This window comes from Chionomys nivalis, chromosome 21, assembly GCF_950005125.1.
Source record: "Chionomys nivalis chromosome 21, mChiNiv1.1, whole genome shotgun sequence".
In the NCBI taxonomy this organism is placed as follows: Eukaryota; Metazoa; Chordata; class Mammalia; order Rodentia; family Cricetidae; genus Chionomys; species Chionomys nivalis.
Genome location: NC_080106.1, coordinates 23,477,376 through 23,496,822, shown reverse-complemented (window position 1 = coordinate 23,496,822; position 19,447 = coordinate 23,477,376). Strand labels below are relative to the sequence as shown.

General features: G+C 41.6%; 1 protein-coding gene across 9 annotated transcripts in view; it reads right to left on the bottom strand.

The window, feature by feature from the left end:
- Positions 1-17,046, bottom strand: part of Nfat5 (nuclear factor of activated T cells 5) — an 85,142-nt gene extending 68,096 nt beyond the window's left edge. For 3 of the 9 annotated variants that reach the window (XM_057754122.1, XM_057754123.1, XM_057754127.1), the window contains exons 1-2: positions 16,649-17,046; positions 14,863-14,916 (exon numbers count right to left, since the gene is read on the bottom strand). In XM_057754122.1, the coding sequence (XP_057610105.1) occupies positions 14,863-14,916; positions 16,649-16,721 (127 nt within the window). In that variant the 5' untranslated portion in view covers positions 16,722-17,046. Of the gene's footprint in view, positions 1-14,830; positions 14,917-16,648 lie in introns of all 9 variants that reach the window. The other 6 variants (XM_057754128.1, XM_057754131.1, XM_057754130.1 and 3 more) reach the window with 3 other exon arrangements.
- Between the last annotated feature and the right edge of the window lie 2,401 nt (positions 17,047-19,447).

The window sequence follows — 19,447 nt, the reverse complement described above, 5'->3', positions numbered from 1 at the left end:
TCCAACACAGGGTTTCTCTATGTAACAGTCCTGGCAGTCCTGAAACTCGCTCTGTAGACCAGGCTGGGGCCTCAAACTCACAGAGATCCACCTGTCTCTGCCTCCCAAGTGCTGGAATTAAAGGTGTAAACCACTGCGACTCAGCTTTGATGGGGGGGGGGGTGTTTGTTTTTTGGGTTTGTTGTTGTTGTTCACAAAACTTATATTTATCTGTTTGCTTTGTTTGTGGCACTTAGGGTTGAATTTTGCATCTTGTACATGCTAAGCAAGTGTTCTACCACCAAAACATATTCCCAAATCTTTTTCTTTCTTTCCTTTTTCTTTTGACAAGGACTTACTTTATCCCAGGTTGGTCTTTGTTGTGCCCAGTCCATGGGGACCCCAAAAGACCACCAGGGAGACCAACTCACCAAAATGCAAAAACAAGGTTTATTGTGTGTACAATACAAGCTGGCAGGAACAACTGGCGCAGCAGCAGCAGCACCAATAGGAGATACCCTGCCCTTCTAGAGGCCATCATTTAAAGGTAAAAAAAACCAGAAAAGTTACATTAGCAGGGTGTGTGGTGACACATTTCTAAGGTTTAGGACCCCTGATTGGCGACATTTATCTAACCTGGTGAGAAGCAATGGGTGTGTGCTAGCAGGTGATTCTATCTACAATGGTTGGAACGTTAGGAATTTCCTTTGGAAGGTCTGTTCCTGGGGTGGTGCCTGGGTAGTCTCAGTTTATAGTCTTTATGGAAACCAGGTATTGCCTCAGGGTAAATTACTGAGACTCAGGCCTCCACTGAGCTTGTCATGGCTGGGTCCTACAGTCTTTAATTCTGAAACTAGGCAACTCTTAAACTTGGAAACCTAATGCCTCTAACTGCAGAGCAGCTCAGACTGTAACAGTCCTGTGTCACTAGGCCTGCCCATCTTTTTGTCATTCCTTTTATCAACTCCTTCACCCCAAACAGGCCTATTGATGCTGCTACTGAATTTTCTACCTTCCCTTAGGGGCTTCTTGTCATAACTCTTCACAAATGCTTTTAGCAGCTATCTGTGCTTTAACTAACTAGGCTTTTGTTCATAACACTGCAGTCGGTTCCTAACTGACTTACTTCTCACCGCTGGCACGGTGGACTACTACTACTTTAAGAAATGGATTGGTAGTTAATGACACTTGACACCAGGCCTGTGACTAGTTTGATCCCCAGAACTCAGGTCGTAAAGAGAACTGATTTGTTTTACAGGTTGTCTTCTACTTCCATGTGTGCCACAGCATGCTTCCCCCAAATATAACTTAAAAATATTTGTATGGCAGGGTGGTGGTGGTGCACACATTTAATCCCAGCACTCAGGAGGCAGAGGCAGGCAGATCTCTGTGACTTTGAAACTAACTTGGTCAACAGAGCACCTGCACACACATGTAGACACACATTCACACAGTCACAAAAATAATCTTTAAAGAGCTAGAGAGATGGCCCAGTGGTTAAGAGATCTTCCAGGGATCCTGAGTTTTGAATTCCCAGCAACCACATGGTAGCTCACAACCAACTATAGTGGAATCTGGTGCCTTCTTCTGGCTTCTGCAGGTACTGTATGCACATGGTGTACAGGCTTACACATGTATGTAGTAGTGGTAATAGTAGTAATAGTAATAATAATTTGTTATTGTTGTTGTTGTTGAAACAGGGTGTCTCTGCATAGTCCTGGCTGTCCTGGAGCTCACTTTGCAGACCAGGCTGGCATCAAACTCAGAAATATGCCTACCTCTGCCTCCAAGAGTACTGGGTTTTAAAGGCATGTGATACTCCCACCCAGCTAATAATAATAATTTTAATGGTGTATTGTCTTCCAATAATGAACTTCTATCAATTTACCATCCTTCCTCCTTATCTCTCATACTGCATACCAACCAGTTACAGGATCAAACCAGTCTTAATTTGTATTCTAAGAGTTACTGGTAGCACAGGTCTCTGTACTTCTGGATACTCTGGGGGTATAAACAGGAGATTTCAAAAGTTCAAGGCCTTGACTGGGTGACACAGTGAGCTCTAGAAGAGCCTGCATGATTTAGTGAGACTGTCTCAAAGTAACAAGTAAAAGAAAAGAAAGGAAAGTGGCAAAGAAGTCAGAGGTCGAGCACTCCCAACAGTTCCCAGGAACTGTGCCCACAGTACAAGTGGTAAATTCAAGTTATTCATTTGGCAAATGTCATTTAATTTCAGCTTCCTCCTCAAGATATTTTACTGTAACATGGAAGAAAGGACTTGGCACAGGTCACATTTTTTTAAAAGTTGACCAATAAAATAAAATTCTAACCTTTACTCATGAATCCATGCAATCATACTTAGAAAGTGTGTGCACAGACACACACACAACATTCAAATTATATCAAAACTCTAGAATTTGTTTGGTTTGAACAAAAATATAACTAGAAAAATATCTATTTAAACCTGCCATTTTCTTTTCCTTTCTGTTTTTGTTTCGTTGGTTTGTTTTTGTTTGAGACAGGGTCTCACTCAACAGCTCACTACTAGGCCAAGCTGGCCTTAAACTTTAATTAAATACTACTGCTTCAGTCTCCTGAGTACAGGCCTATGACACCAGATCTAGGCATTTATAATTTTCAATTAAGGAGAAAATACAGTTAAGTACACATGTAAAACTGCTCTCCACCAGTATTTATATAGCAGAACGGGAAATGCCCTAAATGTAAAGGCCATCAATACAAGAATAAATAAATAATGACTCAAACACATCATGACACAATGCAGTCATTAGAAACACAGATTTGGAGTACACCAAATGTCTACTCTGTAACATACTGTTTTAGTAAAGCAGGCTATAAACAGTGTAAGATAATTACGAAAAATACCTAGGGCCGGGCGGTGGTGGCGCACACCTTTAATCCCAGCACTTGGGAGGCAGAGGCAGGCGGATCTCTGTGAGTTCGAAACCAGCCTGGTCTACAAGAGCTAGTTCCAGGACAGGCTCCAAAACCAGAGAAACCCTGTCTCGAAAAACCAAAAAAAAAAAAAAAAAAAAAAGAAAAAAAAGAAAAATACCTAGGGTTGGAAAGATGACTGGGAGGTTAAAAGTACTTGAACCACATACAGCTCTTTCGGGGGACCAACTCTGGTTCCAATGTAACTCCTGTCCCAGGGAATCTGACTTCCTCTTCTGGCCTCTAGTGACACCTGCACAAATATGCAACACTTTGTGCCCGCATATGCACAAAACTCCACCCCACATGCACAAACATATTAAATATAAATTAAATCTTCTTTTAAAAAATCCTATTTAGGCCAGGAGGTGTTGGCGTGCTCCTATAATCCCAGCACTCGGGAGGTAGAGGGAGGCAGATCTCTGAGTTCGGGGCCAGCCTGGTCTACAGAGTGAGTTCCAGGACCAGCTCCAAAAGATACACAGAGAAGCCCTGTCTTGGAGGAAAAAAAAGTTCAATTCCTAGCAACCTCCCAGGTTATCACCCTTTTTAGAACTGGGAATATAGCTAAATGGTGAGTGGACAGACTATTTTCCTAGCACATCTAAGGTCCTAGGTTCAATTCCAAGCACACAAGCGCAACATTTAAAAGTTTAATTTTGTTAGAACCTGAAAAATAAACTTCAATTTCTTAAAGACTTCTCTGTAAAAAAATAACTAATCTTGTCAAGTGATGGTACCACATACCTTTAATTCCATAACTCAGAGGCAAAGGCAGATGGATCTCTTTGAGTCCCAGCCCAGTCCATAGAGCGGATTCTAAGATAGCCAGGGCTACATAGAGAAACCCTGTCTTAAAAAAAAAAAATAACTTACCCTAAAACAAAAAAAAACAAAACAAACAAAAAGACCTATTTCCTTTGAACAGATTCAACTATTCTTCAAAACGCTCAGCGTAAAATGGATTCACTTTCAAAAAATACAGGTAACAGCACAATGTAACACCCAAATAATTCGCATATGCCAGGCATAATAGCAAGTACTTGCAATCTTAGTACTCTGGAGACTAAAGCAGGAGGATGAGTTAAGAAACCAGCCTGAGCTGAAAAGTGAGGACCTGTCTCTGAAAATACAAAAATTCATATACTCTCATATAAAATTATCTCATAAGTTAAACAAAAATTACTTTAATGTTCATATAAAACAAGCATTAAACCACCCAACAGTGCCCTTTAACCAAGCCCTTCAATGAATATAATTATATCATTTAACTTAACAATTATCCAAGGTCCTCATTAACCCCATCAATGTCTAGTTAATGATACAAATATAAGCACAAGAACATCTTTTTGAGACTCAGTAGAGCTTAAAGTTTCCATAGCTACAGAAGTATGTCTCACTTCACTTATGTAATTTTTTTTCTTTCTGGCTCACTGCCACAATTTTGTGACATTTATTGGACAACTGCAATTCTCCTGCTATTATTAAATATAAACATTTGCTTTCTACAAATCAACAAAATGAATCAACCATAGTGAAAAATAGTGAAAAATATTCCATCCCATCTAAATGAGGCTAATACACTTATTCACAAATTTTACACGAAGCCATCTGGCTTCTTTTTTTTTTTTTTTTTTTTTCTTCGGTTTTTCGAGACAGGGTTTCTCTGTAGCTTTGGTGCCTGGCCTGGAACTAGCTCTTGTAGACCAGGCTGGCCTCGAACTCACAGAGATCCACCTACCTCTGCCTCCCGAGTGCGCCATCTGGCTTCTTAAATTTTAGTTTTGATTATTAAGTATACAGCATAGTAGCCAAGCCTGCAATAACAGGAATTAGAAGGCTGAGGCAAGAGTATCAAAGTTTAAAGTCACCCTCAGTTACATACTTTTATTTACATACATAAATTTAAGAATAGCGTAAGCTACTTGAAACACTGTCTCAAAGAGAGAGAGAATTAGTATGTCTCACTTAAATTTTAAAAATTATTAATATTTTTGTGGTATAACACATATATTACATTTATACTATCTTAGCCATTTCTAAGTACACAATTCAATGGCATAAGTAACTAGCAATAAAACACAAGCATATCTTTTAACCATACTTTGTCTCTTTTTGTCTGGCTTGTTTCACTTTTTGTTTTTGGTTTGTTTTGATTTTCTGAGAGACAAGATCTCATGTAGCCAAGCCTGACCTCAACTTACTATGTAGCCAAGCTGACCATGAACTTCTGATCTTCTTCCAGTTTCCACCTCTTAAGTGCTGGGTTTATAGGTATATTCCATGACTAGCTTACTTTCTGTGTTTTGAAAGTTAATACACAATGTGGGAAGGATAAAAATTTCACTTCTGTTTAAGGGTGAATAATACTCTACTGTTCTCACACATAATGTACTTTGTTTAGCTGTGACATGTATTCATGGACATTAGTTGTATCCATCTTTATTTTTTTAATTCTGAGTCAGCCTCAATACATAATCCTGGGTGGTTTCAAATTCATAATTTTCTCACTTGCTGAAATGACAGGTGTGTGCTACCTTGCCAAGACTTCTGTGTGAATGAACTAGGGGCTCGTATACGCTTAGCAGGCACTCTACCACTGAGCTCCCATCCTTTCCATCTTTTGACTATTGTAAAGTATGTTGCTAGCATGCAAGTATTGTTTTAAATCGCTGTTTTCATATGTAACCACAAGTAGAATAGATGAATTGTGTGAGAATTATGCTTAACCTGTTGAAGAACTGCCTGTTGTACATAGCAGCTACACCATTCGACGTTCCTACAGTCAATACATTTAATATTCCACAATCAATATTTTATTACTAGAGTTAGCCTTTTACACTAAAAAAAAAATCAAATACATAAACCCTATTGTTTTAAACATACTATTTCAACTTTTCCTATACATGCTATTCATGTATGTGTACTGATATAATTCATATACCATGTAAAATTCAACTAAAGTGAATAATGGCTTTTAGTATAGCTCAAGTTTTTCACAGCCATTATAAATTACAAGACACTTTATCACTCCTAAAGATTTCTATTATCTTTTTTTGAAAACTACTATGCCCCTATTCCTCACTCCCACCTTAGTAAACACTAACCTACACGCCTCTAGATTTACCTACCTTTTGTACAGTATTAGGAATGGGACTATATAACATGTAGTTATTGTGATTAACATGGTTTCAAGTCCACGATATAGTGGATTCTTTTTTCTTTTTTCTTGTTTTTTTTTGTTTGTTTGGTTGGTTGGTTTTTTGTTTTGTTTTGTTGAGATAGGATTTCATTGTTTAGTTCTAGCTGTCCTTTGTAGACCAGGCTGGCCTCAAGCTCACAGAAATCCACCTGCCTCTGCCTCCAAGTGCTAGGAATAAAGGTATGCACCATCACCATCCAGCTTTCTTTATTTCTTTTTATGGTCAAATAATATTCCATTGTATGGATATTCCAAATTTTGCTTAACCGTTTATCAATCAGTTTATAGACATTTGTGTTTTTAAAGTTTTTAGAAACATTTGAGGCTATTTATAAGTAATGCTGCTACAAATACTTTTGTGTGGACATATGTATTCACTTCTCTTAGGTGCTTATCTAAAAGCACAATTTCTACATAATAGTGTAATTCCATATGCTTTATTTTTTAAAGATTTACTCTTATTTCATGTGTATGAGTGTTTTGCCTACATGCATATCTGCACCACATGTGTGTTTGGTGCCCTTAGAGTCCAGAGGAGGGTATCAGATGCCCTGAACTGGAGTTGCAGGTGGTAGTGAGCTGCCATTTGGGTGCTAGGAACCCAAGTCTTTTGGAAGAACAACCAGTAAGTACTCTCCATCTCTCCAGCCCCCACATTTTTTCAATTTTGAGGAAATGCCAGATTCTTTAAAATGTTAATGTCATGATTTCTACATTCCCAATGGTAGTGTATTCATCGCCACATGATGGTAAACACGTTGTCCTTTTCTGTTTGAGACAGGGTCTTACTAGGTAACCCAGGCTGGCTTCAAAAGGGCTCAAGGGATCTTCCTACCTCAGCCTCCTGTATAACTGGGATGACAAAAATTTACCACATGTTTGGCTCATCTTTTTGGTCACAGTTATCCTAACAAGTGAGAGAAGTATCTCTGGTAATTTTAATTATATTTCCCAATGTTAATGATGAAGAACATCTTACATGGATTTATTAAGTGATTTATATAATTTATTGTTTTATGCTAAAAGTTATGCTTAGCAATATTTGTGAAAACTATTATTAAAATGAGTATGTAATTAAATGGTGTGGGATAATGATCTGTATTCTGTCAATTATATTTTAAATGAACGCTGATTGGTCAGTAGCCAGGCAGGAAGTATAGGGGGAACAACCAGACAGGAAGTAGAGGTGGGTCATTGAGAACAGGAGAATTCTGGGAAGAAGGAAGCCTATTCTATTCCTTTGCAGTGCTGACCCAGTCACAGAAGCAAGATGTGACTGACTCACTGAATAAGGTACCCAGTCATATGGCTAACATAGGAAAGAATAATGGGCTAATATAAATTATAAGAGTTAATAAGAAGCCTGAGCTAATGGGCCAATCCATTTATAGTTAATGTAGACTTCTATGTGATTTCTTTGGGACTTAATGATTGCAGAAACTGGGCAGGACAGGAAACCTCTGTCAACACTTAAATATAGTTTACTAGCATTAAAGTCAGTGTATCCTTAAAAATATACATTTACTAGCCCAAGAAGGATTTTGCTGCCTTAATAGACCAAAGAACTCATATTCTGTGCTGGAGATGTAGGTCAGTTGGTGCAATGCATGCCTGGCTTTCACAAGGCACTGAGTCTGATCCCCAACACCATATAAAGTAGGAATGGGGGCATAGGCCTTTAATCCCATTACTTGGGAGATAGACAGGATAATAAGAATTAGTTCAAGGTCATTCTTTTTTTTTTTTTTTTTTTTTGGTTTTTCGAGACAGGGTTTCTCTGTAGCTTTGGTGCCTGTCCCAGAACTAGCTCTTGTAGACCGGGCTGGCCTCGAACTCACAGAGATCCGCCTGCCTCTGCCTCCCGGGTGCTGGGATTAAAGGCGTGCGCCACTACCGCCCGGCCAAGGTCATTCTCAAAAGCCTAACAAGTTCAAGGCAAACCTTCTAAACTACAAGATATCTTGTTTCAAACAAAACCAACAAAAACCCTTCATATTGTTTTAACTTTACACAAAGGAGAACTTAACAACTCCAAAGAAAGTACCCTGAGTGTTTGTAGTAAAGAAAAGTATTGTGATGTCCCTCAGATTCTTGGGCCACACCGCAATATTCTAATTCCTAACACAGAACTTTCAGGAAGTTCAGGGAAAAAACCAACATCAGCAAAATAAAGAACTAATTTTTGAGGCTCCTATTCTGTTGTCCATCTCTTCTCAATTTCATTTTGTCTCTGAAATAAGCAGCAGAAACAGATTCCTATGATGTCATAAAAGTACTGCCAAAGAAATCAAGTACCCTAGGTCAGCAAGAATAGCAGCTTGATAATATGAGTTCCATCTCTGGAACCCATGGTGAAAAGAAAGAGAACCAACTCCAGAAAGTTGTCCCCCAATCTACAAATATGAGCACTTCATCTACATCACACTTTATACACAATAATAAAATTAAACTGAGAGAGAGAGAGAGAGAGAGAGAACTGACTTCTGCTTATTTTTTCCTACTTTCCAATTCTAAGCCTGATTATCAACCAAGATAAGAGTTTAAACCTCTGATATGCTACAACTACCTCATAAAGATACTGTACTATCTGGCTTTATGTGTCAATTTGACAAAAGCATAATAGGAAGGAGCCTCAGTTGAGGAAATGCCTCCAGAAGATCCAGCTGTAAGGCATTTTCTCATCAAGTGATCAACGATGCAGGAGGGCCCAGCCCACGGTGGGTGATGCCATCCCGGGGCTGGAGGTCCTAGGTTCTATAAGAAAGCAAACTGGAGATGGCTCGGTGGTTAAGAGAACTGATTGTTTTTCCAAAGGACCCAAGTTCAATTCCCAGCACCTTCATGGGAGATCATAGCTGTAACTCTAGTTCCAAGGTACCCAATATCCTCATGCTGGCAAAACACCAATGCACATAAATAAAACTTAAAAACAAAAATAAAGAAAGCAGACGGAGCAAGTCATGGTAAGCAAGCCAGTAAGTAAGCAGTGACCCTCCATGGCCTCTGCATCAGTTCCTGCCTCCAGGATCCTGCCTTGTCTGAGTTGTTGTCTTGACTTCCTTCAATGATGAAAAGCAATACTGAAGTGTAAATCTAATAAACCCTTTCCTCTCCAATCTGCTTTTTGGCAACAATGTTTTGCTGCAGCATTAGAAAACCCTAAGACCCTCACCAGAGAGAGCAAACGATTTGCTAATTGTGAACATTAAAATCAAAGTGGACATGAGCTCCCATATCCCTAACCAAGAAGCTATCTTCAACTGATAACTACTCAAAAATGAAAAATCTCCAGTGGAACCTCACTGGGTATGAAAAAATTTATTTTCAAAAAATAAAACAAGTTAGGAGGTAGTGGCACACACCTTTACTCCCTGCACTCAGGAAGCAAAGGCAGGCAGATCTCTGGATTTGAGGCTACCCTGGTCTACAAAGGGAGTTCCAGGATAGCCAGGGCTACATACAAAGAAACCCTCCCCTACCCCAAATAAATAAATAAATAGATAAATAAATATTGCCAAGAGGATATTATGTTTCTACTGATTTCTATTGTGTAACATGTTGAATTTCTTTCACTACCTTATGAATGCTTCTTAAAGAATCCTATATTGTTGTAATTCCCATATTGGATAATTCTAGTACTTGGGAAGTAGAAACAAAAACTTTCTCTAAAAACAAACAAGTAACAACAAAACACATGATAGGAAACCATTGGGAGAATGAATTAACAAGAAGCTGGAATCAGAACTTCTAGTCAGGACTTTTGACATGTTTCAATGTCATTATTTTCATAATGATGATATTTACAGTCTTTAGGTATGGTCCAGATCAATAAAAATTAAATAAAAATTCAAAACAAAAAAAGAATTCAATAGTTTTTTAGGTTTTTTTCTTTTTTTTGTTTTTGTTTTTTAGTTTTTTGAGACAGGGTTTCTCTGTAGTTTTTGAGCCTGTCCCAGAACTAGCTCTTGTAGACCAGGTTGGCCTCGAACTCACAGAGATCCGCCTGCCTCTGCCTCCCGAGTGCTGGGATTAAAGGCGTGCACCACCACCGCCCGGCTCTTTTCTTTTTTAAAGACAAGGGTTTCTCTGTGTATCCTTGGCTGTCCTGGAACTTGCTCTCTAAACCAGGCTGGCCTCAAATTTAGATATCTGCCTGCCTCTGCCTGAGTGCTGGGATTAAAGGCGAGGGTAACCACTGCCCATCTTTGACCTTTTCCTTAATGTCTACTTTCATTTCTTAGTACATTCTCTGTACATTTGTACTGAGTACTGGACCTAGAACACCGAAAACATTGTACTAAAGCTGCAATTCCCAGATCATCTGTCAGACTTATTTTGAGACAATGTCTCATGAAGTTGATCAGACTGGCCCTGTCATGTTCTGGCCTCAGCCTCATAAGTCTAAGTTATTAGGCCTGGCAAACAAAATAAACCAAAACAAGTGTCTTTCAGTAGACAATTTCTAAATATGCTCACTTTCCCCCCAGATAATTCTTAGCTTTAGTAATCAAGTTTGGTTTGGGGTTTTTTTGTTTGTTTGGTTGGTTAGTTTGGTTTGGTTTGGTTTTTCGAGACAGGGTTTCTCTGTAGTTTTGGAGCCTGTCCTGGAACTAGCTCTTGTAGACCAGGCTGGCCTCAAACTCACAGAGATCCACCTGCCTCTGCCTCCTGGTGCTGGGGAAAAGGCGTGCATCACTAATGCCCGGCTAGTAATGAATTTGTACCTAACTAGAAATCATGCTATTTTTAAATAAATAAATATATATATATATATATATATATATATATATATATATATATATTATAGACATTTCTTCTCTCCCCACGCCCAGAACACACACACACTCACTCACTCACTCACTAATTAAAAGCACTTCTGGCTCTTGCAGAGGACAGGGGTTTGATTTCCAGCACCCACATGGTGGCTCAAAACCACCTTTAACTACAGTTCCAGAAAATCTCACACCCACTATGGTCTCAAAGGCACTGCACGTACATGGTACACGTGCATGCAAGCAAGATATTCACACTCATAAAATAAAACCTTTAATAACAAAAATACAGTGTTTTTTAAAGATTTATATATATTTTAAATTTATGTGTGCATATGCCAGGCATGTGAGGGAGCCCTTTGAAGTCAGAAGAGAGCACTGGATCTACAGTTGAAGTCGTTTTAATACTTGTGCATTATTGTACTAATTAGTTAAGACCATGTACCTATTGTCAGGCAATCATCACATTAACTAAAATCATGGTAGCAAGAAATCTCAGCATTATTTTAATAGGCAGGCTAAAAGCAAACACTGCTGAATGGCAAGGATAATCTTTAACCTATTTATCAAGTTTAATAATTTCCAATTGCAGGTTTTATAACTTGTTTTCTTAAAAACTTAAGTTGGCTGGGCATGGAATCCAAGCACTGAGAGGCTGAGACAGGAGGACTGAAAGTTTGAAAGAGGGAGAAAGAAGAGAAGGAATAGCAGCTGCAACAGCAGGATGCTGTAACTTACTAAGTATGTGCTTCTAGGCAAGTCACTAAATGTTCATATGCCTCCATTTTATCTCTAAAGTGGGATAATTGCTATTTAACATCTCAAAGGGTTACAGAAATTCTGAGTCCACTGATCCACTAGGATGTAGTAGCTAAAACACCTCTAATTCCAGCACTTAAAAGGATGGGTCAGGAGGACCTAGGCTGTGAGAGCCTGCCTAAAAAAAAAAGAAAAGAAAAGAAGGCTGGAGAAGATGTCCAGTGGTTAGTTCAAAGTACCGGCTGTCAGGCGGTAGTGGCGCACACCTTTAATCCCAGCACTCAGGAGGCAGAGGCAGGCAGATCTCTGTGAGTTTGAGGCCAGCCTGGTCTACAGAGTAAGTTCTAGGATAAGCTCCAAAGCTACACAGAGAAACCCTGTCTCAAAAAAACCAAAACCAAACAAACAAAAAGTAGATGGAACTATAAAAAATGCAGCCAGGGCTAGGCAGAGAAACCCTGCCTCTAAAACACACACGGAAAAAAAAAAAATTAACATATAGGCACAAACATCTGGTATGCACATTAGTATTTTTATAAACTCATTAAAATAGCTCATTAAATAGTTAACACATTTTCCCTATCTTTCTTCTGCCTTATAATCTCTCTGATTATAATACTCCTTGGGTTTGTAGTCCAGGAAGGAGAAAGAATAGTGCAAACAAATATGGTCTGGCATTATCATCATTGAGAACAAAACCTAAAAATCTTCATTAAGAAACACTTCACACCGGGCAGTAGTGACACATACCTTGTAGGCAGATATCTATGAGTTCGAGGCCAGCCTGGTCTACAGAGCGAGTTTCAGGACAGGCTCTAAAGCTACACAGAGAAATCCTGTATTGAGTGGGAAAAACAAAAAACAAAAAAACATTTCACCAGGCAGTGGTGGCGCACGCCTTTAATCCCTGCACCCAGGAGACAGAGGCAGGCTGATCTATGTAGTTCAAGGCCACCCTGGTCTACAAAACAAATACTAGGACAGCTAAGGCTGTTACACTGAAAAACCCCGTCTTGAATAAAAACAAAACCGAAAAAAAAAATACTTCTACACACAACTTTAATCCAGCATTTGGGCAACAGAGGATCAGAGGATGTGAGTTTGAGGTCAGCTTGTTCTACATAGTGAGTCTAGGACAGCCAGGGCTACATAATGAGATTCTGTCTCCAAAAGAACAAAAAGCACAACAAAACAGAACACCCTTATAAAAATGTCTCTCTTCTTCTGATTTAGTTTTAAAAACATCTTCACATTAATACGCACATGCACAAGCTTATATGTACAAATATAATCAATAAATATTTGAGAACCTTTTATATGCTCTAAATTATATTGTTAAAACAATGCTGATGCTAAAGTTAAAAAAACTAACTTTTAGGGAACTGAAGAGGTAGCTCAGAAGAGCACTGGCTGCTCTTTCAGAGGACCCAGGTTTGATTCCCAGCACATACATGACAGCTCACAACCATCTGTAACTCCAGTCTCTGGGGATCCAACCCTCTTTTCTAGTCTCTTAGCACAAGGCACACACGTGCTACAGACATGTATAGGCAGGCAAAACACCCATACACATAAAAATAATCTTAAAAACAAAGAAACAAAAAAAAAAAGAAAACCCTTAACATTTATAAAATACATCCTTAAGTAATGAATACATTTTCCGTCTTTCTACTGCCTGGTAATCGCTCCGATTATGATTCTCCCTGTGAGGGCTATATGGCACAGAGAGAATATTTATTTCCCATTCTTGAAGTCCCAGGTACTGCTGGGCACTGTGGCACACTCTTTAATTTCAGGATTCAAAGCAGAGGCAGACAACTCTAAGTTTCAGGCCAGTTGTATAAGAACAACAAAAGAGCTACATAGTGAAACTTGTCTCAAAAATCAAAAGTAAATAAATCCCCAGTACTATCCAATAATAAAATAATAATAATAAAGCCAAACACTATAACTAGGCACTCTAATACACATTAGCTAACTAAGGAGAGAGCTACTTTTGTAGAAGAAATAATAAAGTTTAGAACGGTAAAAATCTCTTGCCTCAGGTCACAGAGCTGAAGAAGTTGCTAAACTGGTATTTAAACCTAAGGTGAATTACAACACCCACTTCCCCCACTGTATCTACAGGACTAACCTACCTCTAAGGGAGGAAAAAGCCATGAATTCAAGTTATAGAAAAATATCCAAGGCCCTTTTCAAAGAGATCATAAAGTACTTGTTAGTGGATACGTAGATTTCATAGTGGCACTTGGCTTTGGATAAGAAGTATGGACTAACACAGAAAGAAGTGTTTCTGCTGCTGCTGAACTTTTTCTCCAAGTCTTTTACTTTCAGCTTGTTTCTCATTTCTAAATAATGGAGAGCCGGACGGTGGTGGCGCACGCCTTTAATCCCTGCACTTGGGAGGCAGAGGCAGGCGGATCTCTGTGAGTTCGAGGCCAGCCTGGTCTACAAAGGGAGTTCCAGGCAGGCTCCAAAGCTATAGAGAAACCCTGTCTCGAAAAACCAAAAAAAAATAATAATAATAATGGAGAAATTATATCCTTACTATCTAATACCAAACTCTGATGATTAAGCATAAAGTCTAAAAAAAATAAATAAAAAGATTTTAAAGCAATTGTCATCTGTTTAAGGTACATATCCGATTAACTTTTCCAGAACATTCTATGGGCCTTTTTTTTTTCTAAGCATAGTTCAATCATCGATTACTTAGCATTTTATCTTTAGATATAGTGATATAGATATCAGATCAATAATTGGTAAATAAATTATATATCATTTTGAAATGCACAACATCCAAAAAAGTTTCCAATTTAGAATTTAATCTAAGTATGTGTTTGGTGTCACTGCTATATTTATTAATTTATCATCTTTATGTCTGAACCTTCCAAATTCAGTTTGTGTTAAAAAAAATTAACTTAAATTCTAAAGTAGAACACCCAACATATAATTTTAAATGATCGTAAGGGATTTCCCTGAGGCCTCTCAAAGCAGATACAATGGCCTACAAGCACTTCAAGCACAACAATGAAACCCACTGAAACATTAAGCTGCTCTAAAAGAAGGATCAGGCTCCTTAGCAAAAAACTACATTGTGTGAGTCTGCAAAGTTTCCCTCTTTTCCATTTCAACTCCATATCAGAGAAAGCCTTTGCATACTAACACAATATGCTGTAAAAACGGTACTTTGCTGACCTTCCAATAGTCCAGCTCTATGAAAATTCTGGGATGGGTGTAACTTCAGAGAATCTGAAAAACACAAAAAGCATTAAGTACTTTTTATGCTGAATGAGAAAAATGCCAAGGATAGCATACATCTCTTATATAACTATTATGTATTTTTAAGAGCTTAAAGCCCATATTAGTTTAGTCTATTCCCTGCAAAAGGAAGGTTGGGTTGCTTCTACACTGGTTTCAAAGCTAAACTTAGATTTTGACAAAGCATTTGTTTCATGGAAAATTATCTAATGACTACTGCCCAAATGGTGTTACTGTCTTGATTATTTTTAGCATCCAATTGTACATTAGCCCTATTCTAAGGATCACCTCTTGATATTTTCTTTTTCTTCTGACACTTGAGACTACAATATTTCTAAGCTATTTAGGTAATATCTGAGAAACATCCTACAGGATAGTGACTGCCAACTAAAGTCATCAGCACAACAGACAATGGCCTAACAGTTACTAAGCAGGGCTCCATGTACAAACTCAATAGTCTATAAAGTCAGCACCTTCCAGGATAAACCATATCCCTCTGATTCACTGAAACAATATGACTACACACTAATGCCAGGCTTAAGTCCCCTCCAGTCCCCCAACCCCAAGAGGTGAAATTATCCGGTGGGTTTGTAAAACTAAAAACAGGAGAAATGCTGGATTTCTCAGGAAAAGGGTTCACCGTGGTATGTTTTAAAATATAAATGAATCTTTAAGACCCGTATTTTGCCCCCTCCCACTGGTCTAAGTGGTGGAGTACGAACGTGGGTGTTTTGGGTTTGATACCCCTTGCATAGGGAACCTGTTCTGACACATTCTTATGGTGTCCAGTGTAGGAATTTAACCCCAGCAGAGATCACCTCGAGTGTTAATGTTTTAGATGCTGGGAATCCCCTGAAGGCTTCAGCCAAAACAGTTTTAAATGGGAAGCTCTGTTCATTGCCTCCTCTCTGCAAGGAGCCCTTGAAGAGCAAAGAGAAATTTCTCTAAGGGCAGGACTGTGCCCGAGCCTGGTACTCCAGGGAGAGGAATACAAGTAATCCAGGGAGGGCATCCCTATCTTTGCCAAAGAAGAGAAGTAATTAGAATGCCACGGAGGTGAAAGAGAGAAAAGAAGAAAATTCGAGCCTTTTCCAGGCAAGAGGATGACGAGGAAAGGAAGAACGCCTGGTCGAGGGGGGCCGTCCCGACATGGGGAGGGAGTGGACTAGGCCGGAGCGGGGGGGGGGGGGGGTGGTAAGGACGACCGCGCACAAACAAGCCGAAAGAGGGAGAAAAAAAAAATGGTGACCCTGAGCTCGGAATCCGCTTGGGACCACGCACCCCGAGTGGGGCAACTTTGCCGGGGAGGAGAAGCCGAGGACACAGAAGCCGAGGTGTCCCGACCCTCCGGCGGCGCCGGCACGGGAACCAGTGGGGTGATTCCCGAGCCGGGGGAGGGCTGGGCCGGCAGCCCGCCGAGGGTGGCGGCGCCGGGAGCGGCCGCCCGTCAGGATGCGAACCTCGGGGGCCGCAGAGGACTCGGGGACTGAGGGGGGGTGGACGTGGAACCTGAGCCCCCAGGCGTCCCACGCTGCGCTGGGGAGGGGCCGCCGCTCCGCGGTTCTCAAATCACCCCCGGCCCTCCCGGGGCGCCCCCGGGCCAGTCCGGGACTTTCAGGAGGGGGTAAGCCCGGCTGAGCCGGGCTCCGACGGGCACCCCCGGGACTCCGCGCGCCCGCGCTCCCCGCCCCCACGCCCCACCCCACCCCCCCATCTGACTCACCTCGCGAGTACAGGGACTTGGGCGATTCCAGGTCTAGGTCCGCGCTGAGCAATGAGATGAAGTCCGAGGGCATCGCAGCTCGACCCAGCCCGGCCCGAGGGCAGCGGGAGGGGGGGAGCGGCGGTGGCGGCGGCACCTCCTCTCCGGGACCGCGGGCACCGAACCGGGGGCGGCGAGGCGAGGGCGGCTGCCTCCTCCTCCTCCTCGAGGGCAGTCACTTCCCAGCCGGCCGAGCGACGAGAACGGCGGCGGCGTGGAAAGCGGCTCTGCGGAGTGGAGAACTGAGTCCCGGTGAGTCCAGAGAGAAGACGGTTCGGGCGGGGAAGGGGAGAGGGAGAGCCAAAGGGTCCGTTTCGGGCTTCTCCTCAGCGCACACTGACGGCCGCCGCCACCGCCGCCGCCGCTGACAGGAATCTGAGCCCCGCCCCCTCGTGAGGCACTGCGCACGCGCGGAGGGGGGAAAGCCAGAAGCCCGGAAGAGCCTAGAGGCCGCCGGAGGGCGGACAGGCGCGCCACGGAACAGCATCAACAAGGGCTTCGCTTCCTGCCTTCGCTGCCGCCGCTACTGCTGATCCCGGGCTGGGAAAGGGCCCCGCCAGCAGGGAGGGAGGAGGGAGGCGGCCTGGCTCCTGGGGCCCCGAGAAGGGAAGAGATTTTTGCCACGACCTGGTGGCGGCGAGCCTGAGGCGGCCGGCCTTGCACCGTGGTGTACGCTGGAGGACCCGAGCCCTGGGGAGCCTAGATGTCTGCAAGCAGGGGAAAGACCTCCAGAGACTTGCAGCGACTGAGGCCGGCAGGCTAGAGCTCGCACAGGGGAATGGAGTTCCATGGCTTGGACAGCAACCCAGCCCTTCGGGGTTTTTCATAGTTTCTGCAGTGAGCTGGCCAAAGGACTATCAGACTCAGTTTTAATTAAGAAAGGACAAACCATACTCTAACCACCCCCCAAGTTATCGAGTTTTGGGGTTTTGTTTGTTTTTGTGAATTTTTGTTTTTGTTCTTGTTGATTTTTTTAACCCTTTCTAGCCTGTAGCTCACTATGTCGACCAGGCTGGCCTCAAACTCACAGAGCTGTGCTTGCCTCTGCCAGGTACATGCCACAGTGCCCGGCTATTGGATATTTTAATTAAAATATTTCCCCCAGGTTACCCACACCATCTTTATGGTAACTGCATTTATTTATTTAGACACATGGTATTGCTATGTAGCTCTCAGTGACCTGGAGCTCACTGTGTAGATTTAGACTGGCTTCAAATTTAGAACAATCCTCCTGATTCGGCCTTCCGAATCTCATATTACAGGGGAGTGTCACCACTCCTGGCTTTGGTCTTTTTAATTTTATTGATAACAATGTCTCTGATAGTGAATGCCCAAATTTATTCGAGAGTGGAAAATAAAAGACAATTTGAAAATTGACTACTGTGAGTCCACCTGGCCATTAGAGAGAGAGTAAGAAGCAAACCTACGCTTCCAACCAGGTTTTCACTTCTCATTATCCATTCAGGTAAGGATGGAGGACAAACACTGAGGGTTTTTGGCTAGTCTGTTCATGGGGGCTAAAAGTTTCCGTTGCAAAAACAAATCCTCACCTACACCACAGACTGTTTCCTGACTCTAATAGACTTCTGGGAAATTTTTAATCAAGTTATTAAGATATCAACTGGAGCACAGGGTGTGCATCTTGGGAAATAATTTTTAATTTTGTGTGAAGTATGGATGCCAACAGCCACATGGGCAAAGTTTTTGAGGTACTCGAGATGGCTTGGTTTGTGTTTCTGTGTCTACAAAGCTAGTCACAGGGCCTAAAACCCTGCCGATTTTTGTATGTGTAAATCCTTCCCAAAGCTTTGTTCCTGTGAATTTGACCACTTCATCAGGACTTGGAATGCTGGTATTGGTGAAGACTCTCCAAGCAAAGGAGAGCCCAGCGTGGGTGTCTCTGGAGTGGGCCCTTGACAAAGCTTCACCTACTACCTAGAATTTACACGTGCCATCAGAAACTACCTGTCCTTGCCCAGTTTCCCTCAGTGAATTCCCAGAGATAATTAATCAACCCTGTGAGCATTTTACTCTGTCAGAGGTAAGAAAGAGCTTCAGAGCCACCCCAAGATACGGCAGAGCAAAACAGGAAACTACCCTCAAACTTCTATGGCCACTGCCCTCTGTTGTAACAAGTCCCAAGGGAAGTCCCTTCATAACTTCTAAGAGCCCCGCTCATGATAAGAGAAGTTTTAAACCTCCTCTTTCCCAGCAGGCGAAGGCCAATTGAAATCCTATATCTTTGAGTGGAGCGAAACGTTGGTTGGCGACCCAGCTCTCCCATTAGTCACTCCATAATACATGAAGAGGAAATTGCAGTGCACCAGGCTGAGCCTCACTACTGAGAAAGCGGGGTGAATCACTGAGCGTTTTCCTTTCGCCAAGCCTATGAGATTGAAGCACACTTAGGGTATAGGAAATCCCCTTTCTGGCCCTAATTAACAAAAAGAGCCAAGGCCTCTTCCCCTTTCTTTAGCTCTCCTCTGCCCTTTATTGACTTTTTTCCATTATGCTTTCTAGTTTATCAAATTTCCTCTGATTAGAGAAAAGCAAAATGGCCGGGCCGTGGTGGCGCACGCCTTTCATCCCAGCTCTCAGGAGGCAGAGGCAGGCAGGTCTCTGTGAGTTCGAGGTCAGCCTAGTCTATAGAGCAAGTTCCAGGACAAACACCAAACCTACACAGAAAAACACTGTCTTGAAAAAAACAAAAGAAAAAAGAAAGAAAGAGAAAAAGGAAAACGAAGAGGGATCCTCCAAAGT